The sequence below is a fragment of the Anopheles gambiae genome, chromosome 2 (genome assembly GCF_943734735.2).
Source record: "Anopheles gambiae chromosome 2, idAnoGambNW_F1_1, whole genome shotgun sequence".
Lineage (NCBI taxonomy): Eukaryota > Metazoa > Arthropoda > Insecta > Diptera > Culicidae > Anopheles > Anopheles gambiae.
The window spans coordinates 60418669-60443172 of NC_064601.1; the positions used below are offsets into that span (position 1 = coordinate 60418669).

At 39.3% G+C, this 24504-nt stretch overlaps 1 protein-coding gene and 1 long non-coding RNA gene across 25 annotated transcripts in view; one reads left to right on the plus strand and one right to left on the minus strand.

Moving 5' to 3' along the window:
• The window catches only part of LOC11175823 (rho GTPase-activating protein Graf), a 189343-nt gene that overhangs the window by 14446 nt on the left and 150393 nt on the right, over positions 1-24504 (minus strand). For 19 of the 24 annotated variants that reach the window (XM_061641840.1, XM_061641836.1, XM_061641839.1 and 16 more), the window contains 3 exons: positions 2869-3870; positions 2598-2677; positions 1625-2518 (listed from right to left, as the gene is read on the minus strand). The exons of 3 other annotated variants lie outside the window; for them this stretch is intronic. In XM_061641840.1, the coding sequence (XP_061497824.1) occupies positions 2427-2518; positions 2598-2677; positions 2869-3870 (1174 nt within the window). In that variant the 3' untranslated portion in view covers positions 1625-2426. Of the gene's footprint in view, positions 1-1624; positions 2519-2597; positions 2678-2868; positions 3871-24504 lie in introns of those variants that run through there. 2 more of the 24 variants (XM_061641847.1, XM_061641860.1) reach the window with 2 other exon arrangements.
• Positions 15194-18234, plus strand: LOC133391118 (uncharacterized). The gene is made up of 5 exons (XR_009764612.1): positions 15194-15589; positions 15655-15745; positions 15834-17178; positions 17244-17334; positions 17423-18234. It is a non-coding gene; the product is annotated as an uncharacterized LOC133391118 (long non-coding RNA).

Consider the following 24504-nt stretch of genomic DNA (forward strand, 5'->3'; position numbering starts at 1 on the left):
GTCTATGAATGTTGCTGGCAACATTTCGCTTTGACATTGTTTAGCGTCAAAAAATTGCCTATTAACAGCTCAGAGTTTATTTTTTTATCATTCACTTGTTGAATAAAGTGTTGAAAAAACAAAATAAACATTAAAAAATTGATCATAAATGCTTAAAATCCAAATTTAGTGGATGTCAACAAAACGCACACTGCTGTGTCATTGCATACACCCGATTACCATGTCCAAGGTAAATAGAAAATGTTGCCAGACGAAAATCAAATTTAATTGAATTTGGCCAGCAACAAAGTTGCGCTAGCTGTCAAAATACATGCATTTTGCCAGCAACAATGTTGCGCGCAACAAGATTAGACCAGTGTCTTAGGCGTTGGTCTAATCTTGTTGCACGCTACATTGTTGCCTGCAAAGTGTATGGATTTTGACAGCTAGCGCTTTGTTGCAACTTTGTTGCATGCCAAATTTAATCCAATTTGATTTTTGTCTGGCAACATTTTCTATTTACCTTGGTCATGGTAATCGGGTGTATGAAATGACACAGCAGCAGTGTGCGTTTTGTTGACATCCGCTTAATTAGGATTTTAAGCATTTATAATACATTTTTTGGTGTTTATTTCATCTCATTATTCAACAAGTGAATGATAAAAAAAACTCTGAGCTGTTAATTGGCTAATTTTTGACGCTAAACAATGTCAAAGCGAAATGTTGCCAGCAACATTCATAGACCACCTCAGCGATATGTCTCCGAGCAACAATGTTGCGCGCAACAACATTAGACCGCTGCCTTATTGAAATTCATTTGCAAGTTGTCCATTGTTTGCATATACGCTTGTATATTTATTGCGGGCTTTTACAGGGTTTTACAAGTCATTATAGAATGTCAGCAAAACAATTTCAGAAGCTCAAGATTCACTTTAGCTGTCAAACGTTGTTGTTTCACCGCACCGATGCTATTTTCAATAGCGCAATTTGATTTTTAAATCACTCAAGTTGTTTTTTTAGAGGCCTTTCGCATCGTTTTGCAAATTCAAACACTTATTTTTAGATTATATGATTGAGATCAATGCTTTTATTCATTTAAGCATTATATTTATGAAATATTACGTATTTATGGTAAAAATGGCGATTTTCTGTGCAAAAAGCTACATAAACATTGTACATGTTTACATACGCAAGTGCTCGTAGCTTTTTGCACAGAAACACTCATTTTTTACAATAAATACGTAATGTTTCATAAATATAACGCTAGAAATGCACTAAATAATTGATTTGTATACAAATAATCTAAAAATGAATGTTTGAATTTGCAAAACGATGCGAAAGGCCTCTAAAAAACAACTTGAGCGATTTAAAAATCAAATTGCGCTATTGAAAATAGCATCGGTGCGGTGAAACAACAACGTTTGACAGCTAAACTGCATCTTGAGCTTCTGAAATTGTTTTGCTGACATTCGATTCTGACTTGTAAAACCCTGTATGTTGTACATGTACAGAACTGCAAAAGAAATTGATTCATCCGACAAGGAAAATGTGTCACCAGATCTATCAGACGATAAAGAAAGGATGAATAAGGGAGTGATATTGAATCAGGAGGGTCGGATATAAGAAATAAATTGTACATCGTTGCTTGGGTAACCAAAATTGCCCGTTGGCTAAAAAAGAAAATTTAATAATTGATCATCGACAAGTTCTATAGAATTTTAATTTATGTTTATGTCTTTTTATTTTTTGTCATTTTTATTTTATGTCTTTTTCCGACTAGGTTTGATCTATAATTATACCTTATATTCACCTTATTAGCCTTACTAAAATACTTTAATTTGTATTTGGCTTGGAATGTACAGTCGTAAATACGGAAGCAACGTTTATGTTAAACAACATTTATTAGAGCATAGGACGAATGTTAAAGTTGGAATTTGCTATGATTTATGTTATCGTTTCATCGTTTTATATGCTGCAATGACGCATAATTATTCAAAATAATGACATTACTCGACAGGGCAAAACTTAAAACGACTTCAAATTTTTCGCCCAAAATAAAACCTTTTTCAGAATTAGTTATAATTTAAAAAAAAAACTAAGGGGGCATATGGGAATGTTGCTGCAATGTTTGTTCAATGACTACATTTCCATTTTTTTATTCTTTTCAAAAACTTTTTACGCATTTGATCTTAAAAAATGACTTCAAATTAACAAGGGATAATTTTGTACCTGTTTTGGTGGTCAAATGCTTCCGTGAACATTCCTACAACAAAACAAACATGAAACAATTTGTAGCAAAAAACAAGTTCTTGCAACATGAAGTTTTATCAAGGTCTGGAACGTGTTTATCAATTTGTAAAAGATCAAAAGAATATCTTATGGAATTTAGTGATGCGTGCACATTATTGTTTTGTATTTTTAACTAAACCAGTGTGGAGATCAATTCATTATTTTAAAATTTCCACATAATTTTCTGGTATCAAACCAGATTTTCCATTCAATATTCCTTCTAACCATCCTGGTTCGTTAGATCGGCGAACTGAAAAAAATACATAATTTATTTGATGCTCATTATTTTATATTGTATATTTATTAAAAATATAATCTTCTTTACTTACCATTCGTAATAATTTGATTCGGTTCAAACGATAATTCCCCGTCGTTTTCTGCTAAACAAGCGTATAAAGTACGTACTCTTCTAAATAAATAAAATAATATATGATATATATATATATATATATATATATATATATATATATATATATATATATATATATATATATATATATATATATATATATATATATATATATATATATATATATCAACAGAAAAAAGTTGCTATTAGGTATAAAATATATTAACATTCATAGCGTAACTTTAACTTACATATCTGCTCGAGCCGTTAACGGTGGTTTTCCATGTTTTTGTTGTACATATTGATGTTGAACTAATGACAACTGTTGTTGAACGTTAGGTAACTGACGATTTCGGCCATAGTCTTTAACACGCTGCGATTTCTTTGGCCTACAGTAACTAGGACTAGCTAAAAGTTCAGAGTCTTGAACGTCAACAAAAGATTTCAAAGAAGTAATAGTTGAACAATTATTGATGATGGCTCCACTACTGTCGTATTTTGATGTAGATTTGGCACTCTTTTTGTTTCGTAAAGTTAATACATTGGCACCAACGGCACCACCTGATAACGAACAAACTGATTCTGCCGAACTGCTTGTTGAATTTATTTTCTCATACGTTGACAATTCTACGCGTGAATTTGTAAGATCGGCATTACTATTTGTAGATGCAGTTACGCGGTCACAAATTCCATGAGGAATAGCAGAGTCACAACTTGAAATATTATTGATTCCAGACACTGAACAGTTTATTGAGAATGATGTGATTGGTTGTTGATGTGGAGAGTAACATGCACCTATTACAGCCCTTTGGTATCCGATAGGAATGTCTATTGCACTAGGTTGTGCATTCTTGTGATTTGGAGTATTTTCAGTGTTAGATTTCAAGTTATGTGACAAGTTGTGATCCCTCACAAGTAGAGTAGATGGAGTAGATTCGTTGATGATTGAAGCAATAATAGTCGGTTTAGCTTCATAGGTCGGATAATGATTAGTACCTTTACTGTATAGTGACGGTATGCTGTTGGACATATGATGCACATTTGAAGACATAATCGGTTCAGTGTAGTTTGATTTAGCAACAACACGAACCACAGGTTGTGTTTGGGTGTAGATAGCATGCGTAGTAGAAATAATACGATCTTTACAGAAACTTATATTTCCTGCGGTAGCTCCAGTACTCCCACTTGTTCCAGTATTTCCACTACTACTGCTGTCCGGACGGTGAAATAAAGGACTTTTAGTAGATTGGGATCTGTGAAAAGATATCAAATAGATTTAAATTACCACATGTTAAAATTATTTATATAAAGTTGTTAGCAATCCATTTTGTTTCTTCGTAACTTTTCTTTTCTGATGAACACTACCCGTAACTGAACCATAACCTAAACGAGACCACGAAACAAATTAACAGAAAGCTGTTTTTAGGTAGAGGTGCTATTTTTATTTCGCACTTGTTTTGAGGAATACAGGCGGTTCCTGAGATACACGGTAAATTGGGACCGAGAACGACCGCAAAATACCGCGTAAGTCGATTTTTATTTAATTATTTGATATGATTCTGACTTAAAACAACGGCTTGGAGTCTTTTGAAATAGATTTTAACATTCGATAAAAGGTAAAATATATGGAATTTTACAACTGATGTGTCAAATCAGTACAATTTACTCAAGTAATTAGTGTTGTACATTGTAGTAGTAGGTAGTTATACGCCGTAGATGAAAATTACATTAAAATTGCGGATCTCAAATCGATTCAAATTGCAGATTGAAGATTATTAAGCACCCACCAGTAGAAGCTCCACCAGTGCGAGTGAAAGAGTCGGCAAGTCAAATGCAAGATAGTATGGGTGAATCAAGCTACCTCATCAAATTGCCAAGCATGTCGCTTCCAGTTTTTTTCAGGAAAATACGACGAATGGCCACCTTTCCGCGATATGTTTGAGACAAATATTTACACTAATACAACTCTAGCGCCTGTGCACAAAATAGGTTATTTGAAACAATTGTGGAAAGGAGAAACTGCTAGCCTGATTAATTCTTTTCCATCGACAGGGGAAAGCTGTATGCCAGCCTGGAACGCTCTTGTTGAGCGATTTTCGAATGAATGTACTAAAAAAGCGTTACGTTAATTCTTTATTGCAGTATCCCACTTTGAAATCCTCCAGCCAGACGGAAATCCATTCATTGGTGGACACGTTTGAGCGAAATATAAAGCTTCTGAAGCAGTTAGGAGAGAGCACTGATGAATGGGGTATGCTTATTATCCCAGTTATGCTATCAAAGCTGGATGAAAAAACACACCATGATTGGATGAAGCATGTAGAAAAAAAAAACACAGTTTTGGTGATTAAGTGAAATTTATTTATGTTCAATCTCGAGTTCTAGATGCTGTTACAGAGGTTCGTGTTTAAACCGGTAAATTAAGAAAGACAGTAGAACGACAATTGGCAATGAACGTAACATCCCTGATTCATATTTGCGTAAAATGTGATGAACAATACTAACTTCATACATGCAATGTATTTAACGACATGTCAATTGATGACAACTACCATTTTATAAGCGAAAAACGGCTTTGCCGTAACTGTCTACGCCCGGGGCACGTCTCTATGGCATGCAAGATAAAATTTCGATGTTCCGAATGTCATAAAAACACCATAGTCTTTTGCATAGAGAACAGCTAAATGGATCGCTACCGGAACAAATGAATGAGTTGAACGTGAACGAATCTATTAGTATCACATCGTCAGTAAACGCAGCTATAACCGCATCGCAAAATCATGTACTTTTATCTATGGCGATTATTTTTGTTAAAAATTCTTCAAGAAAGCAGAAACAAGCAGGAGCGTTGATCGATAGCGGCGCACAAGAGAATATTATATCAGAAACTCTATGTCGCAGTTTGCATCTGAACGGAAAAGGTCGCAACCAAGTGCTAGTGGGCGTAGGCAAATGCCCGGTATTCACAGCTAACCGTTGAAGCGAAAATACCATCAAGGAACTTTGCCTACAAACGTCGAATGAATTTTTCGGCCCCATCAATGATAACTGACTACCATACGGAACGTATCGACACGTCACTACTTAATCATGATTTTCAATTGGCTGATCCCGATGCTGGCAATCGCAGTCAAATTGATATTTTGCTGGGCTCAGAATATTATCATGAATTTTTGCAGACAAAAGGCCAAGGTACAGTTAGTGATGAGTCAAGTAGCACTGTGCCACCACGCACACACAGCACAGTAAAATGTACGAGCACAATTGCACATTTTATAAAATTGTGATGCCACACTTCGCACATTTTTTGTGCTCCGCACAATTTTTGTGCTCCGCACAGTTTCTGTGCTCCGCACAGTTTTTGTGCTCCGCACATTTTTTGTACTCCGCACAGTTTCTGTGCTCCGCACAATTTCCAATTGGTTTGATAGTTCCAATTATTTCTTGGGCAAAAATAAGGATGCAGAAGCTGTAGATTGCGTGTCACGACTGAGATGACCCATTATCGTCAGAGCTTGCAGAAGAATGGAAAGGATTTCATGCTAATCTACCCTTGCTATTCGACATCATGATTCCGAGATACTTTCGTTTGCCAAAATCGACATCGATGCAGCTTCATTGTTTTGACGAAGCGGCATATGGAGCAATCCTGTACAACAGAGAGCAGTCCTGGAGAACGCAAAATAATGTTCGTCAAAATGCTTCAAAACGTCTTCTTTCCGAACGACATGCGAGAATTGTCATCCGGAAAACCTGTGCGTGCATTTTCTCGTTTGAAATCTCCGCATCCTTTTATTGATACAGATGGATTACTCCGTGTTGGTGTCTGTCTGGGATCGAGTACTCTGGCAAACACCCTTTGCCACTACTAGGAAGTAGGCATTTTGCCAAACTAATAGCGTCCGATTGCTTCACGCAGGTCCGCGCGCCACGTTGTTTGAAATGCGAAAGGAATATAATAATTCGGTTTGCAAGAGCAGACGATGTTGCGAAAAGATGTTATCTATTCTTACAGAATACATTCTGTCCGTCAGATATGATTTTAACCAATCGATGACAAGAGGTGAAATACCAAGCGGTGCGAGTTTTGCAAGAAGGATGTTGTGATTGATGCTATCAAACGCAGCTTGAAAATCAGTGTACACTGTATCCATTTGATATTCCGATTCAAATGATGTATGACATTCCGAAACGAACTGAGCTAAGTTGGTGGTTACAGATCGTTTAGGTACGAAACCATGTTGATCAACCGATATGTAATTGATACATGACATAACTAGGACGTCGTAGATCATGATTTCCAAGATTTTTGCAAACGTGCATAGAGATGTTATACCACGATAGCTTTTGGCATCATTCTTAGGTACTCTCTTAAAAGCATAGGTGTCATCCATGAAAATTTCCACGGATCAGGAAAGATTCCCATTTTAAGCGATGCAGTAAAAACAGTCTCTAGAGGAGCGCGCAAAGCATCAGCGCACTTTTTCGCTACGATGGTCGGTATCCCATCGCACCCCGGATTATATGAAGTTTTCAGTCGATTGATGGCATTACAGATGATATCACCGTTAATCTCGAAATCATTTAGCGAAACACAGAAAGCGTCAGAAGGTGTGTATTCCAAATTTTTCAGCGAATAGTTGACATATGTCGTAGCGATTATCAGCATGTTTATCGTTCCAAACAAGATGATTAGGTGCGCCGCTGTCCTTTCGTTTATTGTGCATGAATTGCCAGAATAATGTTGGGCAATCGATGAACTGTGATTGTAGATTTTGTGTGTAATCAATGTAGAGCAGTTTGTTCATTTGTCTAAAATGGCTGGTAATGGTATTTAGCCAGAGCTTGTCTGATGACAAACGAGTGCGTTTATATCGGCGCTTGGCTCTATTTTTAGACCGTCTTATATTATTTAATATCCTGTTACTCCATGCAGGTCCACGTTTTCTTGATGCTGTCTTTAAGGGACAACATTCAGCGAATCTGAGCAAAGCGAACACTAATAAGTACATAGTTTATCAGTGAAGGAACGAATAGCGGTATTCAGATCATAGTTGGTGGTGCAGTCGGGATTGCAGAAGGACCAATCTACATCGCGCAGCATAGCATCCATTTTAGCGAAGTCGGCTTTGCGGAAATTAAAGCTCATGAGTGTATTAGCGTTGTCCGAGACAGGATCGTTGATATTAGTGCGATACGATTTGAATTCCGCAATTAAACATGGATGATACACATAGGTATTTATTAGCCAATCTTGTGTAGATTGGATCTGCATCCCTTCCTTCACAATATTGTCGTCAGCAAGAATGAGGTATAGTTTACATTACGAATGCATGTAGTAATGCAGCAACAGCGGTCTCAGATGGATATGCACACAGTGCCGTGAAAGCAAATCTACCTGTATTAGTGCAATAGCCCAACTCCTACAAACCTTCAAAGAAGACATTGTAAAAGAAGTAGACAAGCGATTCAGTGATCACATATACACCAACATTAGCCGGCATCGCGAATAAATGAACTCTTTTTAACAGTCGTTTAAAGTTCATTTTGGTTTAACCGTGTTCATTTGTTGTTCATTCCTGTTAAAATAAACGACCGTCAAAACAATTAACGATTGCTCGATATCGCATATAGGCAAACACGGGGAAAAAATCGAGCAGTATAATTAAACGACTGTTAATTTGTATCGCATACGTTCAATGCGTTCGCGACGCCAAATTCTAGCAAATTTTTAACGACTCTGGTTAATTTTTAACGACTGTTAATTTTAAACCAATTCTTTCGCGATACCAGCTATTATTACGGCCTTACAATCAAATACCAATTCCTCTAATTCATCAGGTTGTCCTACTGATCTACAAAAGCAAAACATAGTGCAATGTAGTGAAAATCGTCCAAATCAAGTTTTGAGTGAGAATTTAAACACCACAATCACAAACACAATTTCATCACCACCTCGAGTGTCCAACCAAGCAAATTCGCTCACTAACACTAGTGCCCAGTCCGCTCAGCATCCCAGCTTAGTCGACATATCATCGATAGCAGTTATTCCGCCCGCAAGTATAAAACATTCTGCGTTAGATTCGTTGAAAACAAGGATAGAAAACACCCGTTCTCGTTCTCTCATACTACCATCCTGTACAGATAAACAAACGATTCTTCCCAATTGCACATCTAACACTGAATTAAAGCATGGTACAGCTGCTATACCTGTAGAGGTCAAGTTCATTCCTAACACAGAAACCAAATTCTGGCTTTTTGTTACGAGAGTTGATCCCAGCACAACAATAAATGATATGCGTGAACTGATATCAAAACAACTGGGTACTACCGATATTTTGATATATAACATTCGACCACACAACATGTCTTATGAACTCAAGTTCATCTCATTCAAAATCGGTGTACCTAAATCGCTATTGAATCTAGCGTTAGAACCCAGCACTTGGCCGCGAGGCATGGTATACAAAAGATTTGTTTCCCATGGCAATCCAAAAAACGAGAATGCACCGTCGTCCCAATCCCGTGCTCGCATGAGGCAAACGTTCAATGGTCCGTTACTGCACCTGCCGCTAACGACAACAACGGAAACTTTACCGCTACACTCTTCATCGATCATAGAACCATGCTCACCGATTCTGTTGACATCTCCGCCGCAACTTCTGTCCCCATCCCCTACAACACAACGATACGAATTGCGCAGCCAGATGATCCGGTAAGCTCACATGACCATGTTAATATTTTACGATCCGATAATAATAATAATAACAATGAAATTGATTATGATAACTTAAAAGTATATTATCAGAACGTGCATGGGCTCCGATCAAAACTCAGTGATTTTTTTGCTGCTTCATCAGTATGCGACTATGACATTATTGTACTAACGGAAACTTGGTTGGACAGTTAAATTTACTCCGGTCAACTTTTTGACAACCGGTATACAGTCTTCCGAAATGATCGAAATTCTGCAAATAGTAAAAAGATTAAAGGAGGATGGGTTCTAATCGCAGTACTATCAAAATGGGTGAGTCAAATGTTCTCTTCTGACCCTTCTATTGAAACCGTGTTCATTCGTATCACAAACATGAACACTGCCCACACTATTGGAGCCATGTACATACCTCCAGATAAATCTAATAACACATGTAATGAAAGCTCTATGCTAAACCGTGCGGAACGTCAGAGAAGCGAACCCACACGATCGATTATTAATCTTCTTCTTCTTCTTTGGCTCAACAACCGTTGTCGGTCAAGGCCTGCCTGTACCACTTGTGGGCTTGGCTTTCAGTGACTAATTTCCCCCCATAGCAGGATAGTCAGTCCTACGTATGGCGGCACGGTCCATTTGGGGATCGAACCCATGACGGGCATGTTGTTAAGTCGTACGAGTTGACGACTGTACTACGAGACCGGCTAAATTATTATTACGATTATTAATACTGGGAGATTTTAACCAACCTAATCTTGCTTGGAAGTTATCAGACAGGGGGCTACCAATGCTCGATTTTTCTGGATCTCAAATTTCCACCGTATGCGGGGATCTGCTGGATGAAATGAACTATGCAGGCATGACAAAAGTTAACTTTATTAAAAATATCAAAAACAATGTACTATACCTCATTCTTGCTGACGACAATATTGTGAAGGAAGGGATGCAGATCCAATCTACACAAGATTGGCTAATAAATACCTATGTGTATCATCCATGTTTAATTGCGGAATTCAAATCGTATCGCACTAATATCAACGATCCTGTCTCGGACAACGCTAATACACTCATGAGCTTTAATTTCCGCAAAGCCGACTTCGCTAAAATGGATGCTATGCTGCGCGATGTAGATTGGTCCTTCTGCAATCCCGACTGCACCACCAACTATGATCTGAATACCGCTATTCGTTCCTTCACTGATAAACTATGTACTTATTAGTGTTCGCTTCGCTCAGATTCGCTGAATGTTGTCCCTTAAAGACAGCATCAAGAAAACGTGGACCTGCATGGAGTAACAGGATATTAAATAATATAAGACGGTCTAAAAATAGAGCCAAGCGCCGATATAAACGCACTCGTTTGTCATCAGACAAGCTCTGGCTAAATACCATTACCAGCCATTTTAGACAAATGAACAAACTGCTCTACATTGATTACACACAAAATCTACAATCACAGTTCATCGATTGCCCAACATTATTCTGGCAATTCATGCACAATAAACGAAAGGACAGCGGCGCACCTAATCATCTTGTTTGGAACGATAAACATGCTGATAATCGCTACGACATATGTCAACTATTCGCTGAAAATTTCAAAAGCGTTTATTCTGTTGATACTACTACATCATCGCTGCTTGAGGCTGCTTTGGAATAAACACCTTCTGACGCTTTCTGTGTTTCGCTAAATGATTTCGAGATTAACGGTGATATCATCTGTAATGCCATCAATCGACTGAAAACTTCATATAATCCGGGGTGCGATGGGATACCGACTATCGTAGCGAAAAAGTGCGCTGATGCTTTGCGCGCTCCTCTAGAGACTGTTTTTACTGCATCGCTTAAAATGGGAATCTTTCCTGATCCGTGGAAATTTTCATGGATGACACCTATGCTTTTAAGAGAGTACCTAAGAATGATGCCAAAAGCTATCGTGGTATAACATCTCTATGCACGTTTGCAAAAATCTTGGAAATCATGATCTACGACGTCCTAGTTATGTCATGTATCAATTACATATCGGTTGATCAACATGGTTTCGTACCTAAACGATCTGTAACCACCAACTTAGCTCAGTTCGTTTCGGAATGTCATACATCGTTTGAATCGGAATATCAAATGAATACAGTGTACACTGATTTCCAAGCTGCGTTTGATAGCATCAATCACAACATCCTTCTTGCAAAACTCGCACAGCTTTCACCTCTTGACATCGATTGGTTAAAATCATATCTGACGGACAGAATGTATTCTGTAAGAATAGATAACATCTTTTCGCAACCATTCACAAATACGTCGGGAGTTCTCCAAGGCAGCATCTTGGGGCCGCTATTATTTACACTCTACATAAACGACGTGACTCTTATTCTCGCAAAACATTCTGTACTACATTATGCTGATGATATTAAACTTTTTTCAGTTATCAGGTCAATCGATGACTGTTTCGCGCCCCAGAACAATCTCAACCTATTCAGCAATTGGTGTGTGGCAAACCAACTAAGCCTCTGTGTGGATAAATGCAGCGCGATTACATTCAGCAGGAAACGAAACCCTTTAAACTTTTATAACTCATTGCACAATTACAATTTGTCTCGCGTGTCATCAGTCAGGGATCTTGGTGTGATCTTTGATATATCACTATCCTTTCGCGAGCATTACCACTCTATTATTAGTAAGGCCAATAGGATGTTAGGATTTGTAATCTGGCAAACTCTTGAGATAAAAGATCCAATATGTCTGAAAGTATTATATACCGCATTAGTACGTTCCATCCTAGAGTCTAATTCAGTTATTTTCTCCCCATACTGTCACGTGTGGACGGCTAGGATAGAAAGCATACAAAAAAGATTCTCCAGAATAGCAATACACCGATTACAATGGGCTGCATCACAACATTTAGATTACCTGTCACGGTGCATGCTTCTTGGTCTACAAATCTTAGAACATAGACGTCGGGCATTGCAAGCTACTTTTGTCGCGAAGTTAATCAGTGGGGACATAGACTCTCCCTACCTGATTGAAAAGCTGAATCTTTATGCTCCTGAACGACCTCTCAGGATACGTGAGCTGTTAAGACCTACGTTCTCAAGATCTGCACATTCCTACAATGCGCCTATTAACCAAATGATACATAGCTTCAACAAATACCAAAGATTCTTCGACTTCAATATTAGTATAGCTCAGTTTAAAACCAATTGTCTCTCGTTTCCTTATTGATAGCGCTGTAGTTAAGTTTGTAGATGAATTAAGGATTTATTATATAAGTACGTGTCCCAGCAAATCTATGCAAGATACGTTATCCTCCTTCAAGATCACTATTTGCCCGACAGCCACACGCTGAGGAACAAGAATCTGTTGATTGTTGTTCTGTAACTCACACAAATACTCGGTCCTCCATCTCTTCTAGTGCCGCTGCACTAGCTGTTGAAGCAATTGAAATTGGCGCACGCGGTTCTCAGGGACATCCACAACGTTGTTATCAGGCAGCGCCATTAAAGCCATCCCAATGAGAAAATGCCCAGGTGTTAGGGCATCTACTTCACTAGAATCCTCAGATCAGGGAGTTAAAGGGCGACTGTTCATTTGCGCCACGATTTGCCCCAGCACTGTTACCATCTCTCCAAGCGATAGACGTTGCAGACGAGGGCTCCTCGAAAGTTTAGCCCATTGTCTGAGTAAACCTTAGCAGGAAAACCTCTACGTGATACGAAACGACGGAAAGCTGAAAGGAATGCGACCGTAGACAGATTCTCCACTAACTCCAAAAGCACTGCTTGGACTGCAAAGCAGACAGATACAGTTGCATATGCCTTTTTTGCAGCAGCTTTACGATGAGCGGGTTTGAGATGAAATGGCCCGCAATAACCAACTTCTACAACCGAAAATATGCACGCAGGCGTAGCATGACATTCAGGAAGTTGCCACATAGGTTGAGATATTGTTTTAGGATCTGCTCTAAAGCACATTACGCAGCTCTTGCAAACCGAATTATTATATTCCTTTCGCATTTCAACCAACGTGGCGCGCGGACCTGCGTGAAGCAATCGGACGCTATTAGTTTGGCAAAATGCCTACTTCCTAGTAGTGGCAAAGGGTGTTTGCCAGAGTACTCGATCCCAGACAGACACCAACACGGAGTAATCCATCTGTATCAATAAAAGAATGCAGAGATTTCAAACGAGAAAATGCACGCACAGGTTTTCCGGATGACAATTCTCGCATGTCGTTCGGAAAGTAGACGTTTTGAAGCATTTTGACGAACATAATTTTGCGTTCTCCAGGACTGCTCTCTGTTGTGCAGGATTGCTCCATATGCCGCTTCGGCAAAACAATGAAGCTGCATCGATGTCGATTTTGGCAAACGAAAGTATCTCGGAATCATGATGTCGAATAGCAAGGGTAGATTAGCATGAAATCCTTTCCATTCTTCTGCAAGCTCTGACGATAATGGGTCATCTCAGTCGTGACACGCAATCCACAGCTTCTGCATCCTTATTTTTGCCCAAGGAATAATTGGAACTATCAAACCAATTGGAAATTGTGCGGAGCACAGAAACAATTTTATAAAATGTGCATATATATATATATATATATATATATATATATATATATATATATATATATATATATATATATATATATATATATATATATATATATTTATATTTATATATTTATTATTTATATTATTTATATATATATATTTATATATATATATATATATATATATATATATATATATATATATATATATATATATATATATTTATATATATATATATATATATATATATATATATATATATATATATATATAAATAATATAAATAATAAATATATAAATATAAATATATATATATATATATATATATATATATAAATATATATATATATATATATATATATATATATATATATATATATATATATTTATTTATTTATTTATTTATATGAAAGAGACTCGTTGGAAGTGGTCATTCGGGATCTATTTGGGAATTTACGGTTTGCACATGGTCTGGGAGGTCACAACAGGATTCACTCATTGATGATTGCAAGTGGCCAATTCCAGATACATAAGGTTCACTTGCTTCGGAAGGTAGTGTCCTAGAGCCAAACATTGGCACTAGTGGAACTGGCCATATCCATGTTGCAGTTGTGTTCCGATAAGTCGTGCGCCGGATTCATTAGTTGGTACTTGGCGAGCTACGTAAGGGATACATTAAATTCTCCTGCTTCGGAAGGTTGGTTCCAGAGACCCTGAAGTCAGCGGTTGGCACTAGTGGGACTGGCCATATGCATGTCACAGTTGTGTCCTGATAACCTGATGGTGCACCAGATCCATTTATTGGTTCTTGGTGGGCTACGTAAAGGATGCTAGAGAATACCATTGTATTCGATTAAGTATGACCCGTTTTTTTCTTGATGAAACTATGTTGGTCATCTTGGGTGTGTGTATGACTCGGACGGTTCCTCTGAGAGTTTTCCAAAGCCACCACTTGCTCGTTTTTAAATTTCTTAACAACTATTAGAGTAGAATTATCTTATAGATACTTTCGTCCTTCTCAAACCTGTGTTGGGGTTAGAGGTGGGACTGATCATCATCATCATCATCAAATCAATGAGCATCAAGCTACCAAGGTTCATTGTTTTCGTTGGTGAAAATCTCGTGATGCTTATGACACTTTGCAGCACTGACGGTTATCCGGAAGGTAGGTCCGCCCTGCATTATCCGGAGTCGTTCGGAATCATCCGTGAATCGTCCGGAGTCGTTCGGAGTCGTTCGGAGTCGTTCGAAACCGTTCGGAGTCGTCCGGAGTCGTCAAGAGTCGGCCGAGGTCGCCCTTCGAAACAAAGGCCTGCCCAACCAGCAAAACCGAAGCTATTGGAAAACTTTCCTGTGTGCCAAAGCGAGAGAGCATGTCTTCTTTCTCTAGATTTTGGACGGCACAACGCCGATCGTGTGGCCTATGAACGAAAAACGGGAGAAGGGGAAACCGATATCCTTCGAGTGACACACACGCATGCATCTGCATGCGTATTCCGCTGAACCGAGACTACACATCTCTCTCGATCTCCCATGATTTTTCTGCCATCGCGCTCATCCGGGTGTTAGGCATCCTCAGTCTGTCCAGAACTTTCACTGTGGAAGGGTGTGTTGGAGTGATGTGTGATTTCTTGTGCCCCGTACTTTGCTCATTTACGTTTTGTGCCGTGTTCCTTCTTCTTCAAATATGGAATGATTTATCCTTGTAAATTTCTAAGGTAAGTTTCTTATCCTCGTGTGTGCTTCAATGGATACATTCAACTTACGCTTGTCGTCTAAAAAGTTACAGTGCACGCGCATGTTAATCGACGGTTGCCAACATCCAGCAAAACGATCGACAGAAGGAAAACGGTGTCCGGTTTTAAAATATAAAGGTAAGCGTTTCTATAATCCTATGTGCAAAATATTGTTTAGTTTGTTATAAAAAACATGGATTAATTATTGGTTAATTTTCATCAACAGATTTCATTACAGCTCTTTCGTAGAAGAGCGCACTTCAAGGACGCCTAGGATACGGCTAAACATGCGCAGCACCAGTCCGTGACGTCATTTCCAGACAGGCGCCGGCTGAACACGCGCAGCACCAGTCGAGGATGTCCTAGCGCAGAGGGTAGAGGGAAGAACGAGAGGAAGGGTAACAGAAAGCAACCGCAGCATTTGGAAGGGGTGAAGCATCCTGCCGTATACAGAGTGTGAGTGTGCCAAAACGCATGTGGAAAGAGTAACACCAATAAATAGCATGCGAAAGTGTGCATAAAGCAAAAAGAAAAAGCGTCACTACTACAACCAGCAATCCGAAAATATAAGGGGAGGGATAAATACAAATGTATGCGTAAGCAGGACCAGCAATCCAAGCATTTGAATGTGTGCGTCGGTTTGTGCCGTGCTGAAAGTTTTTACTTTAGCTGCTGCTAGTGTAAAAACTTAAGGAAAGCTTAAAGTAAAAATTTTTTACACGGGGCGCCTTCGGAAATTGTTGGCTGGGTGTATGCCAGCGCCTACATGTACGGTCCAAAACAGCCGAAGTCATACAAAATCATGAAAAAGTCTGCGCCTTTGTGTTCCGGCTATTCCGTCGGGTAAACCCGACCTTTACTGAGACAACCCGAATAGTTGAATTCGTTAAACATGTGTGCGTTTCAGGTAGCAGCATTTGTACTGCTTACCTGCCGTATGCCGCTGTGATACCGAGCGAGACGCATAGACAACGCGTCTGGAGGACATGTGTAGCCGTGAGGAAACTTTTCTGTGTTTCTTTTGCCTTGTCCTTGCCTTTAGATCCTGATAAGTGAAGCATGCATACCTTTCGGGTACGTTCGGGGTATAAGCCCTGTCCCTCTCATGTTAATGGTGAAGATAGAATCGTATGCAATCGGCTCTGCATTCGGGCGTGGGCAGGCACGTGCCCAACCAGCAAAACCGAAGCTATTGGAAAACTTTCCTGTGTGCCAAAGCGAGAGAGCATATCTTCTTTCTCTAGATTTTGGACGGCACAACGCCGATCGTGTGGTCTATGAACGAAAAACGGGAGAAGGGGGAAACCGATATCCTTCGAGTGACACACACGCATGCATCTGCATGCGTATTCCGCTGAACCGAGACTACACATCTCTCTCGATCTCCCATGATTTTTCTGCTATCACACTCATCCGGGTGTTAGGCATCCTCAGTCTGTCCAGAACTTTCACTGTGGAAGGATGTGTTGGAGTGATGTGTGATTTCTTGTGCCCCGTACTTTGCTCGTTTACGTTTTGTGCCGTGTTCCTTCTTCTTCATTTATGGAATGATTTATCCTTGTATTTCTAAGGTAAGTTTCTTATCCTCGTGTGTGCTTCAATGGATACATTCAACTAACACTTGTCGTCTAAAAAGTTACAGTGCACGCGCATTTTAATCGACGGTTGCCAACATCCCGCAAAACGATCGACGGAAGGAAAACGGTGTCCGGTTTTAAAATATAAAGGTAAGCGTTTCTATAATCGTATGTGCAAAATATTGTTTAGTTTGTTATAAAAAATATGGATTAATTATTGGTTAATTTTCATCAACAGATTTCATTACAGCTCTTTGGTAGAAGAGCGCACTTCAAGGACGCCTAGGATACGGCTAAACATGCGCAGCACCAGTCCGTGACGTCATTTCCAGACAGGCGCCGGCTGAACACGCGCAGCACCAGTCGAGGATATCCTAGCGCAGAGGGTAGAAGGAGGAACGAGAGGAAGGGTAACAGAAAGCAACCGCAGCATTTGGAAGGGGTGAAGCATCCTGCCGTATACAGAGTGTGAGTGTGCCAAAACGCATGTGGAAAGAGTAACACCAATAAATAGCATGCGAAAGTGTGCATAAAGCAAAAAGAAAAAGCGTCACTACTACAACCAGCAATCCGAAAATATAAGGGGAGGGATAAATACAAATGTATGCGTAAGCAGGACCAGCAATCCAAGCATTTGAATGTGTGCGTCGGTTTGTGCCGTGCTGAAAGTTTTTACTTTAGCTGCTGCTAGTGTAAAAACTTAAGGAAAGCTTAATGTAAAAATTTTTTACACGGGGCGCCTTCGGAAATTGTTGGCTGGGTGGACGCCGTTTGTACGCAGACTATAAGAACGGACCTCCGGACGATTCCGACTCCGAACGACTCCGAACGACACCGAACGACTCCGAACGACTTCGAACGACTTCGAACGAGTTCGATCGACTTTGAACGACTTCGAACGACTCCGGCCGACTCCGAACGACTTCCGAAGGCTCCGAACGAATCCGGGCGGATCTAGTGGTTCCATTTTGCAGGAATCGGAATCGGATTAACAATTGCCGGATTCGGATCGAAGTCGTGGGTGCGCTCCAGAGAGCACATCATTAATGTGGTGACCTTAAGCTGCTTGCCCCCTAGCCCGTTTGGAGTCGATACAGCGCAAATTAACGCATTTCGCTTTGCGCTTCCGGAGTATCCGCCGCGCCGCAGCATTAAATCTGGTCCGCTTATGGATTTGACAGGGTACCAAAGACGAAAAGAAACTATTCGTATAAAAATTACTGAATATTTATGCATTACGGCAGAGGCCGTTTTTTCTTAATGAAAAAAACTGGAAATCTTTTAGCATGACATTTCATACCTTATTACTCTTTCATCGTTTATTATAGTCATAAAGAGACACGAATTAATTAATAAAGGGGTATTTAGAAGTTTTCAAGAGTTAACAATTTTGGGACACTTTCTGCCAGCGCCTACACGCGTGGTCCAAAACAGCCGAAGTCATACAAAATCATTAAAAAGTCTGCGCCCTTTTATTCCGGCGTTCACGTGAAGTTTACCGAGCCGAACCGAATAGTTGTGAATAGTTGTACACATGTTAGCATCATGTGTACTGCTTACCTGCCGTATGCCGCTGTGATACCGAGCGAGACGCATAGACAACGCCTCTAGAGGACATATGTAGCCGTGAGGAAACTTTTCTTTGTTTCTTCTGCCTTGCCCATGCCTTTAGATCCTGTTGGGTGAAACATGCATACCTTTCGGGTACGTTCGTGGTATAAGCCCTGTCCCTCTCATGTTAATGGTAAAGATAGAATCGTATGCAATCGACACTGCATTCGGGCGGGGGCAGGCCCGTGGGCGCGTTTGTACGCAGACTCTTGGTTCGTGGCAGGACATTCAGATGAAATAATTCGAATACTTTTTACGCCATTCCAGAACGATTTATGCCTTGTTTGAGCTGTTTCAAGAACTATTTTTTCTGCATAAAGTCTTTTATTGGAAGACTTCAACTACCAGGTTGTTGATAATGAAAAACAATGGCAATTTCCCTTTTGTCGATATAGATTCCCAACCGAACTGCTTGACGATAAGTCTTCGATTAAGCTTGTTCAATACCTCGTTTATGAATTGTATTTATGCAATTATCCATCCATTATCATCCAAGAATGGTTCAACATTGATAATACCTACTAAAAAAATTAATATATAAAAATATTAATCAGAAAATTACGTATGCAACCTTTATTCTGACAGTCTTATTGTGGTGTTAAAATAATGTTAATATTACATGACGGTTACATTAAAAAGTGGACAACAATTGTCGATATTGCATGAGTTTATCTTGACCTGCACTAACAACACGTTAATTGTACTTTGAGTAGTAGTATCCCATTAGTTAGCAGACAAAATTTGACACCTCTATCAGTCGAACTCCTACCATGATGGCCAAAAAAGTGAATGGCCAAAAGCGTGCGCGATCAAAGAATGGCACCCCGTAGCGTCCAAAATGGACTCCGTGCGGAAGTTTGTGGACGTCGTATATAATAAGTAATACCCGTTTTGGCATTTCGGTCGCCAACATCTTGGCACTATTAGGCAACAATCAAAGCATCGAAAGAAAGCCCAGGTTCATTTTTGAGGTTTCAATTCAAATGAAGCTGAAATGGAGACTGAGGGTCAGGTCAAGTGCCTACATTACTGCGTTAGCTGGACCGGGATATCGATGCAACCCACCAAACAGTAAAATAATACCTGGGTAACATGAAGAAACAAATCAAGAATTAGAAATCGCATCCACTGGCTTCGCAGTGGCAAACAATTACGCAAACACTCAATGCAATCATTTCAGGTGAATCATTTCAGAATTTCGATATAACACCATAGTCCGCAAACTGGTCCAACATCCGTCACCTGTGTCCCATCGATTTTTTTCTACGCCAATGTGATGCAAAAACTCTACTCTAACAATTTTGTAGCGAAAACTTAGGAGGAATTGATGAAAATCAAAGTTTCCACCATGGTGAAAATCATAATAACTGACGAAAGGCAATTCGCAAAGTCTTGAACTTATTTGTGCAAGTGATCTGAAATAATTCCCTTTGAACAGATGTAAATGTAAAGAAATTATCTTTCCTAGTTTTTTTTCTACAGCCAGTCGAAAATGGCATATTTTTTCATGCAAAAGCCACGGGAATATTGACCTCGAGTTCGAACCATCGTACTTTTTCAACTTTTAATTTAAGTATTATGGAATGATGGACCGTTCAGTATCTTTAATTAAAAGTTGAAAAAGTACGATGGTTTAATATGGTATACTAGAAGATCTTCAGTAATTTGTATACGATCGTTTCTTCCCATCTTTCAAAATCAGTCAAATCTTTTCGCGGGCCGGATTGAATGTTGCGGCGGGCCGCATTTGGCCGGACTTTGCCGACCGCTGTACTAGAGTGAATTAAAAATGTGTTTGACCCCTGGTAGGCTCTTATATCACAAAAGATATAAATATAAAAATAAATAGTAAATAAATGTTTTCTGTAAGTCAGTTCACCGTCTGATGATTTTTTGGCAGTTTTAATTCAAACCCACGCCATTGTTATTTCTTCGATAATTCCTATTAATCACGTCCACGTGCATTGAAAGATATCGGAATCCATTGTGGATGTGTGGATGTAGAAAAATAATATTTTATTTTTTCTGAATTTGATTAAAACACGTATTCAATTCATTCCACACCCAAACCCCTTTATTAGTTAGACCGTCGTTCTGTTGGTCTAGGAGAACTTCTGCACTAAGAATTTGGTGTTCGGAACATAAAATAAATTAAAGCCGCAACCGAGAACGCATAGAAACTTATAAGCTCAGCGACGAAAACATGCATTCTTTAGCAACAATAGTTCAAACCTTCTTTCGCAATACATCAAAAGTGCAGCATAGGCAAACATCGACAAACTCCTCACACCAATTCAATTTACAGGGGTCAGCCACATTTTAAATTTAGTCTAGTACATCATGGCAAACATAAAAAATTAAAAAGGAGGATGTCCTAGGTATGAAGCTATCCAATAAAAACATGCCAAATTCCCATGAATTTGAAGCTATCCGTAATTTGAATCATAATGGTAAACGAAATCCGTCAATTTGACGGAATTTAATCTTTGAAGTGAAATACAAATAAAACCTTACCCTTGATTTTTACATTTCGAAAATTCTTCATAGCCTACGATGAGTTTGTAGCATAAGTATTATTTTCTTAAGTTTCATAAATTTTCAGATGCATATGTGGTATACCTAGTACAAGGAACCCGTCAAATTGACGAGTGGGTTGATTAAAATTATTTTATTTCATTCAGTTGTAACATTTTTTTCTAAAAAATGAAATGACGAAGTGAAGGGGAACTATAAACCACCCATTATTATTATTTAAAAAATCACGATAAAGACATAACTAAAGTGGCCTGAAACGGAATTGCTAATCCACTAATTCCTTTGGTTTTCGAAACTTCTGGCGACATTGGTCAAAATATGGCAATGATAAGATATTGGTTCATGTGTTCGGTAAAACAATAACAACTTTTACAATAAATTAGCATTATGCAAACAAATTTCTATGAAAACCATAACTTGTTAAACGATGCATAATTTAAGAAAATAGATCCAATCTAATACGTATTTTAATGCATCCATCAATTTGACGAGTGTTCGTAGAGATAGGTTTATGTGAGACGCCCGTAAACTTAGTGTTGAATATGAGTTTTTCGTGCAAATACTTTATGAAAGTTGCCTATTCAAGTGAGGGCTTGAATATGATTCGTACACTATTCCACAGTACAGACTGCTCGAATTTATTTGGGAAATTCCCAAGCGAGTCAACACGCTCGAAAGTAGCAAGGAAAGTAGAAATGAAGTAGCCTTCTACTTCCCCTTCTACTTTTGTTGCTTATCAGAAGATTGCGAAATCAGAAGAATGTAGAAACATGTGGTTTCCAGGAAAGAGCAAAAAATGAGTTCTTGAGTGTACACACACGCACGCACACGCGACGACTCACGCTTACACGTTCTTGTTCTACGCCCCTCCCCCCCCCTTCTCACTCGCCCCACAGATCTATTTTTAGATCATCACACCTCCATCGACGGCGGTCGATGTGACGATGTGTGTCGTCGCATGTGTGTTGTCGATTTGGTCAGAAAAACTTTTTCTTCACACCAATCTCTGACATGGAGCGTCGGCGTACCGATTGAACCATCGCGACTTTGATCAGTGCGCGCGGTTAAAACGACCTTTTGTATTGTGTTGTACGTAGCGTGCGCGCCAAAATTTTAAGAGTGCGCGGAGAGTGAATGTGGTTTTTGGGGGTGGGGGAATGAGATACAGAGACAAATTTCGCTGCACATTAACACATACATTCTCACTGCATGGGTTGAACTGCGAATGCTCAGTTCTGAGAGAATATACTCGAGCGCTCGCGCATGAGTGCAAGCAAGCGCGGTATAGAGGATAGAGGGAGACAAACGATTATTTTGCTCCAAGCTTTCTACTTTTGTCCCGTTGGGTTGTGTACAGCAATTATCCGCAGTTCGCGATACTCGATATACGCGAATTCGCAGTACGCGATTCCTCTAAATTTGACAGCTCCAAGTGTTTTTTGCAAATATTTAGATTCTATGAAATATTTTATGCTCTTTTTGAATTTCTTTAATGTTCTTAATGCATTTTGCATTGAATTTGAGCAAAAGATACCTGTTTTATATCAAAAAACTTCAATGCAATTCTTCGTGGCGATATTTTTCAACCCTTGAACCGGTAGTGTAAACTATTTTTCCATAGGAATCCGCTATACGCGAAAACTCGAGATATGCTATTGCGCTCGGTCCCGTACGATAGCGTATATCGGATAATGACTGTAATTATTTTGATATCTACTTTTGTGTGTGTGTCGTCTATTACATGCTTGATGTAGGATAAAGACTATGCACTTTAGTTATTAGTGTTATCTGTGTCTGTAAAAAAATTACCGTTAATGAGCTCGTTAGTGATGATGATTCTCGTTTTATTATTTTTCAAGTTAATAAATAAACATCGAACGACTTAACATGCCTGTTGTTGGCACGATATCGACCTCGTGCGAATTAGCCAAGCAAATAAAAACAAAGAGCTGTCAAGAACTGCGCGAATAATTTATTATGAAAACATCAGATCGCTGGACAGACAAGCAGAAAGATAACCCTTAATATGAGACAAATATATTAGTGATTTTAGGGCCAATTTGCAAAAAGGTCGGCTAAGGTCGTTAAGCAGGGTCAAACGGGTCAAACGCAGATCAGCTGTTGAACAAAAAGCGACATCGAACCAGAAGAAAAAGTAATCCCAAGGATAGCAGACTAATTTTAAAACTGTGCAATAAAGTCTAAATAAGTCTAAGTTCTAGAAAATTCTACCCATCTACTCATATACTGTTACACACGTAACAACATGGGTTCAAGCCGCGAATGAACCGTGCCCCCATACTTAGGACATTCTGCTATGATAATTAATAAATCACTGAAATCCAAACCACTAGTGGGTACAGGCATGCCTTGACCGACAATGGTTGTTGTGCTAAAGAAGAAGAATAATAATAAAATGAAAGTGTCTGCATAGTCTCGAGACTCGTACGCGGTACATTAACTCTGGGTGTGACGGATAACTTCAATTGCTCGACTTGAGGCGATTCAACGAAAGCTCACGCGATACGCCCTACACCTACTACCCTGGCAGGATCGCAATAATCTTCCTCCGTATACTGTGCGGTGACGTCTTCTAGGCCTTGAGCCTCTCTCGATTCGGAGCCCCATAGCACAGTGCTCTTTTATCATCGGTCTGTAAAATTGCTCTATCGACTCACCGCCTTTGCTGCATCATCTCGATATCTACGCACCGTGCCAACTAGACATGGGCAAAATGATTCTTAGCGAAGATTCGAGCGGGCTGTTTCTTTTGCTTACTGCGAATCATGAGCGAGCGGTGATTCGTCCACTCGCGCTAACCATACCTTTAATTGGACTGGATATATAGGTGATATCTTTCGTGAGGTATTGCTTAAATTGCTTCATGCAGTTTGTTCTCGAATAATAGAGTTTAGCGCTCTATGATGATTAATACGTGTGTTTCGAATAGGCAATGTGGGTCGACCACAGTAGGTTGTGATTTTTTTATAACATAAAAAACGTTAATTTGAGCTTTATTTTTACTTAACCACAATAAAAATATTTGCTGTTCTTACATGCACCTATTTATATCCCGTATAAACCCGATAGCGAGCGAACGAATCATATTTTTCTGGAATGAAGAACGACGAACGCCCGCTCACTATTGGGTGAGCGAGCGAGCCTTATGATTCC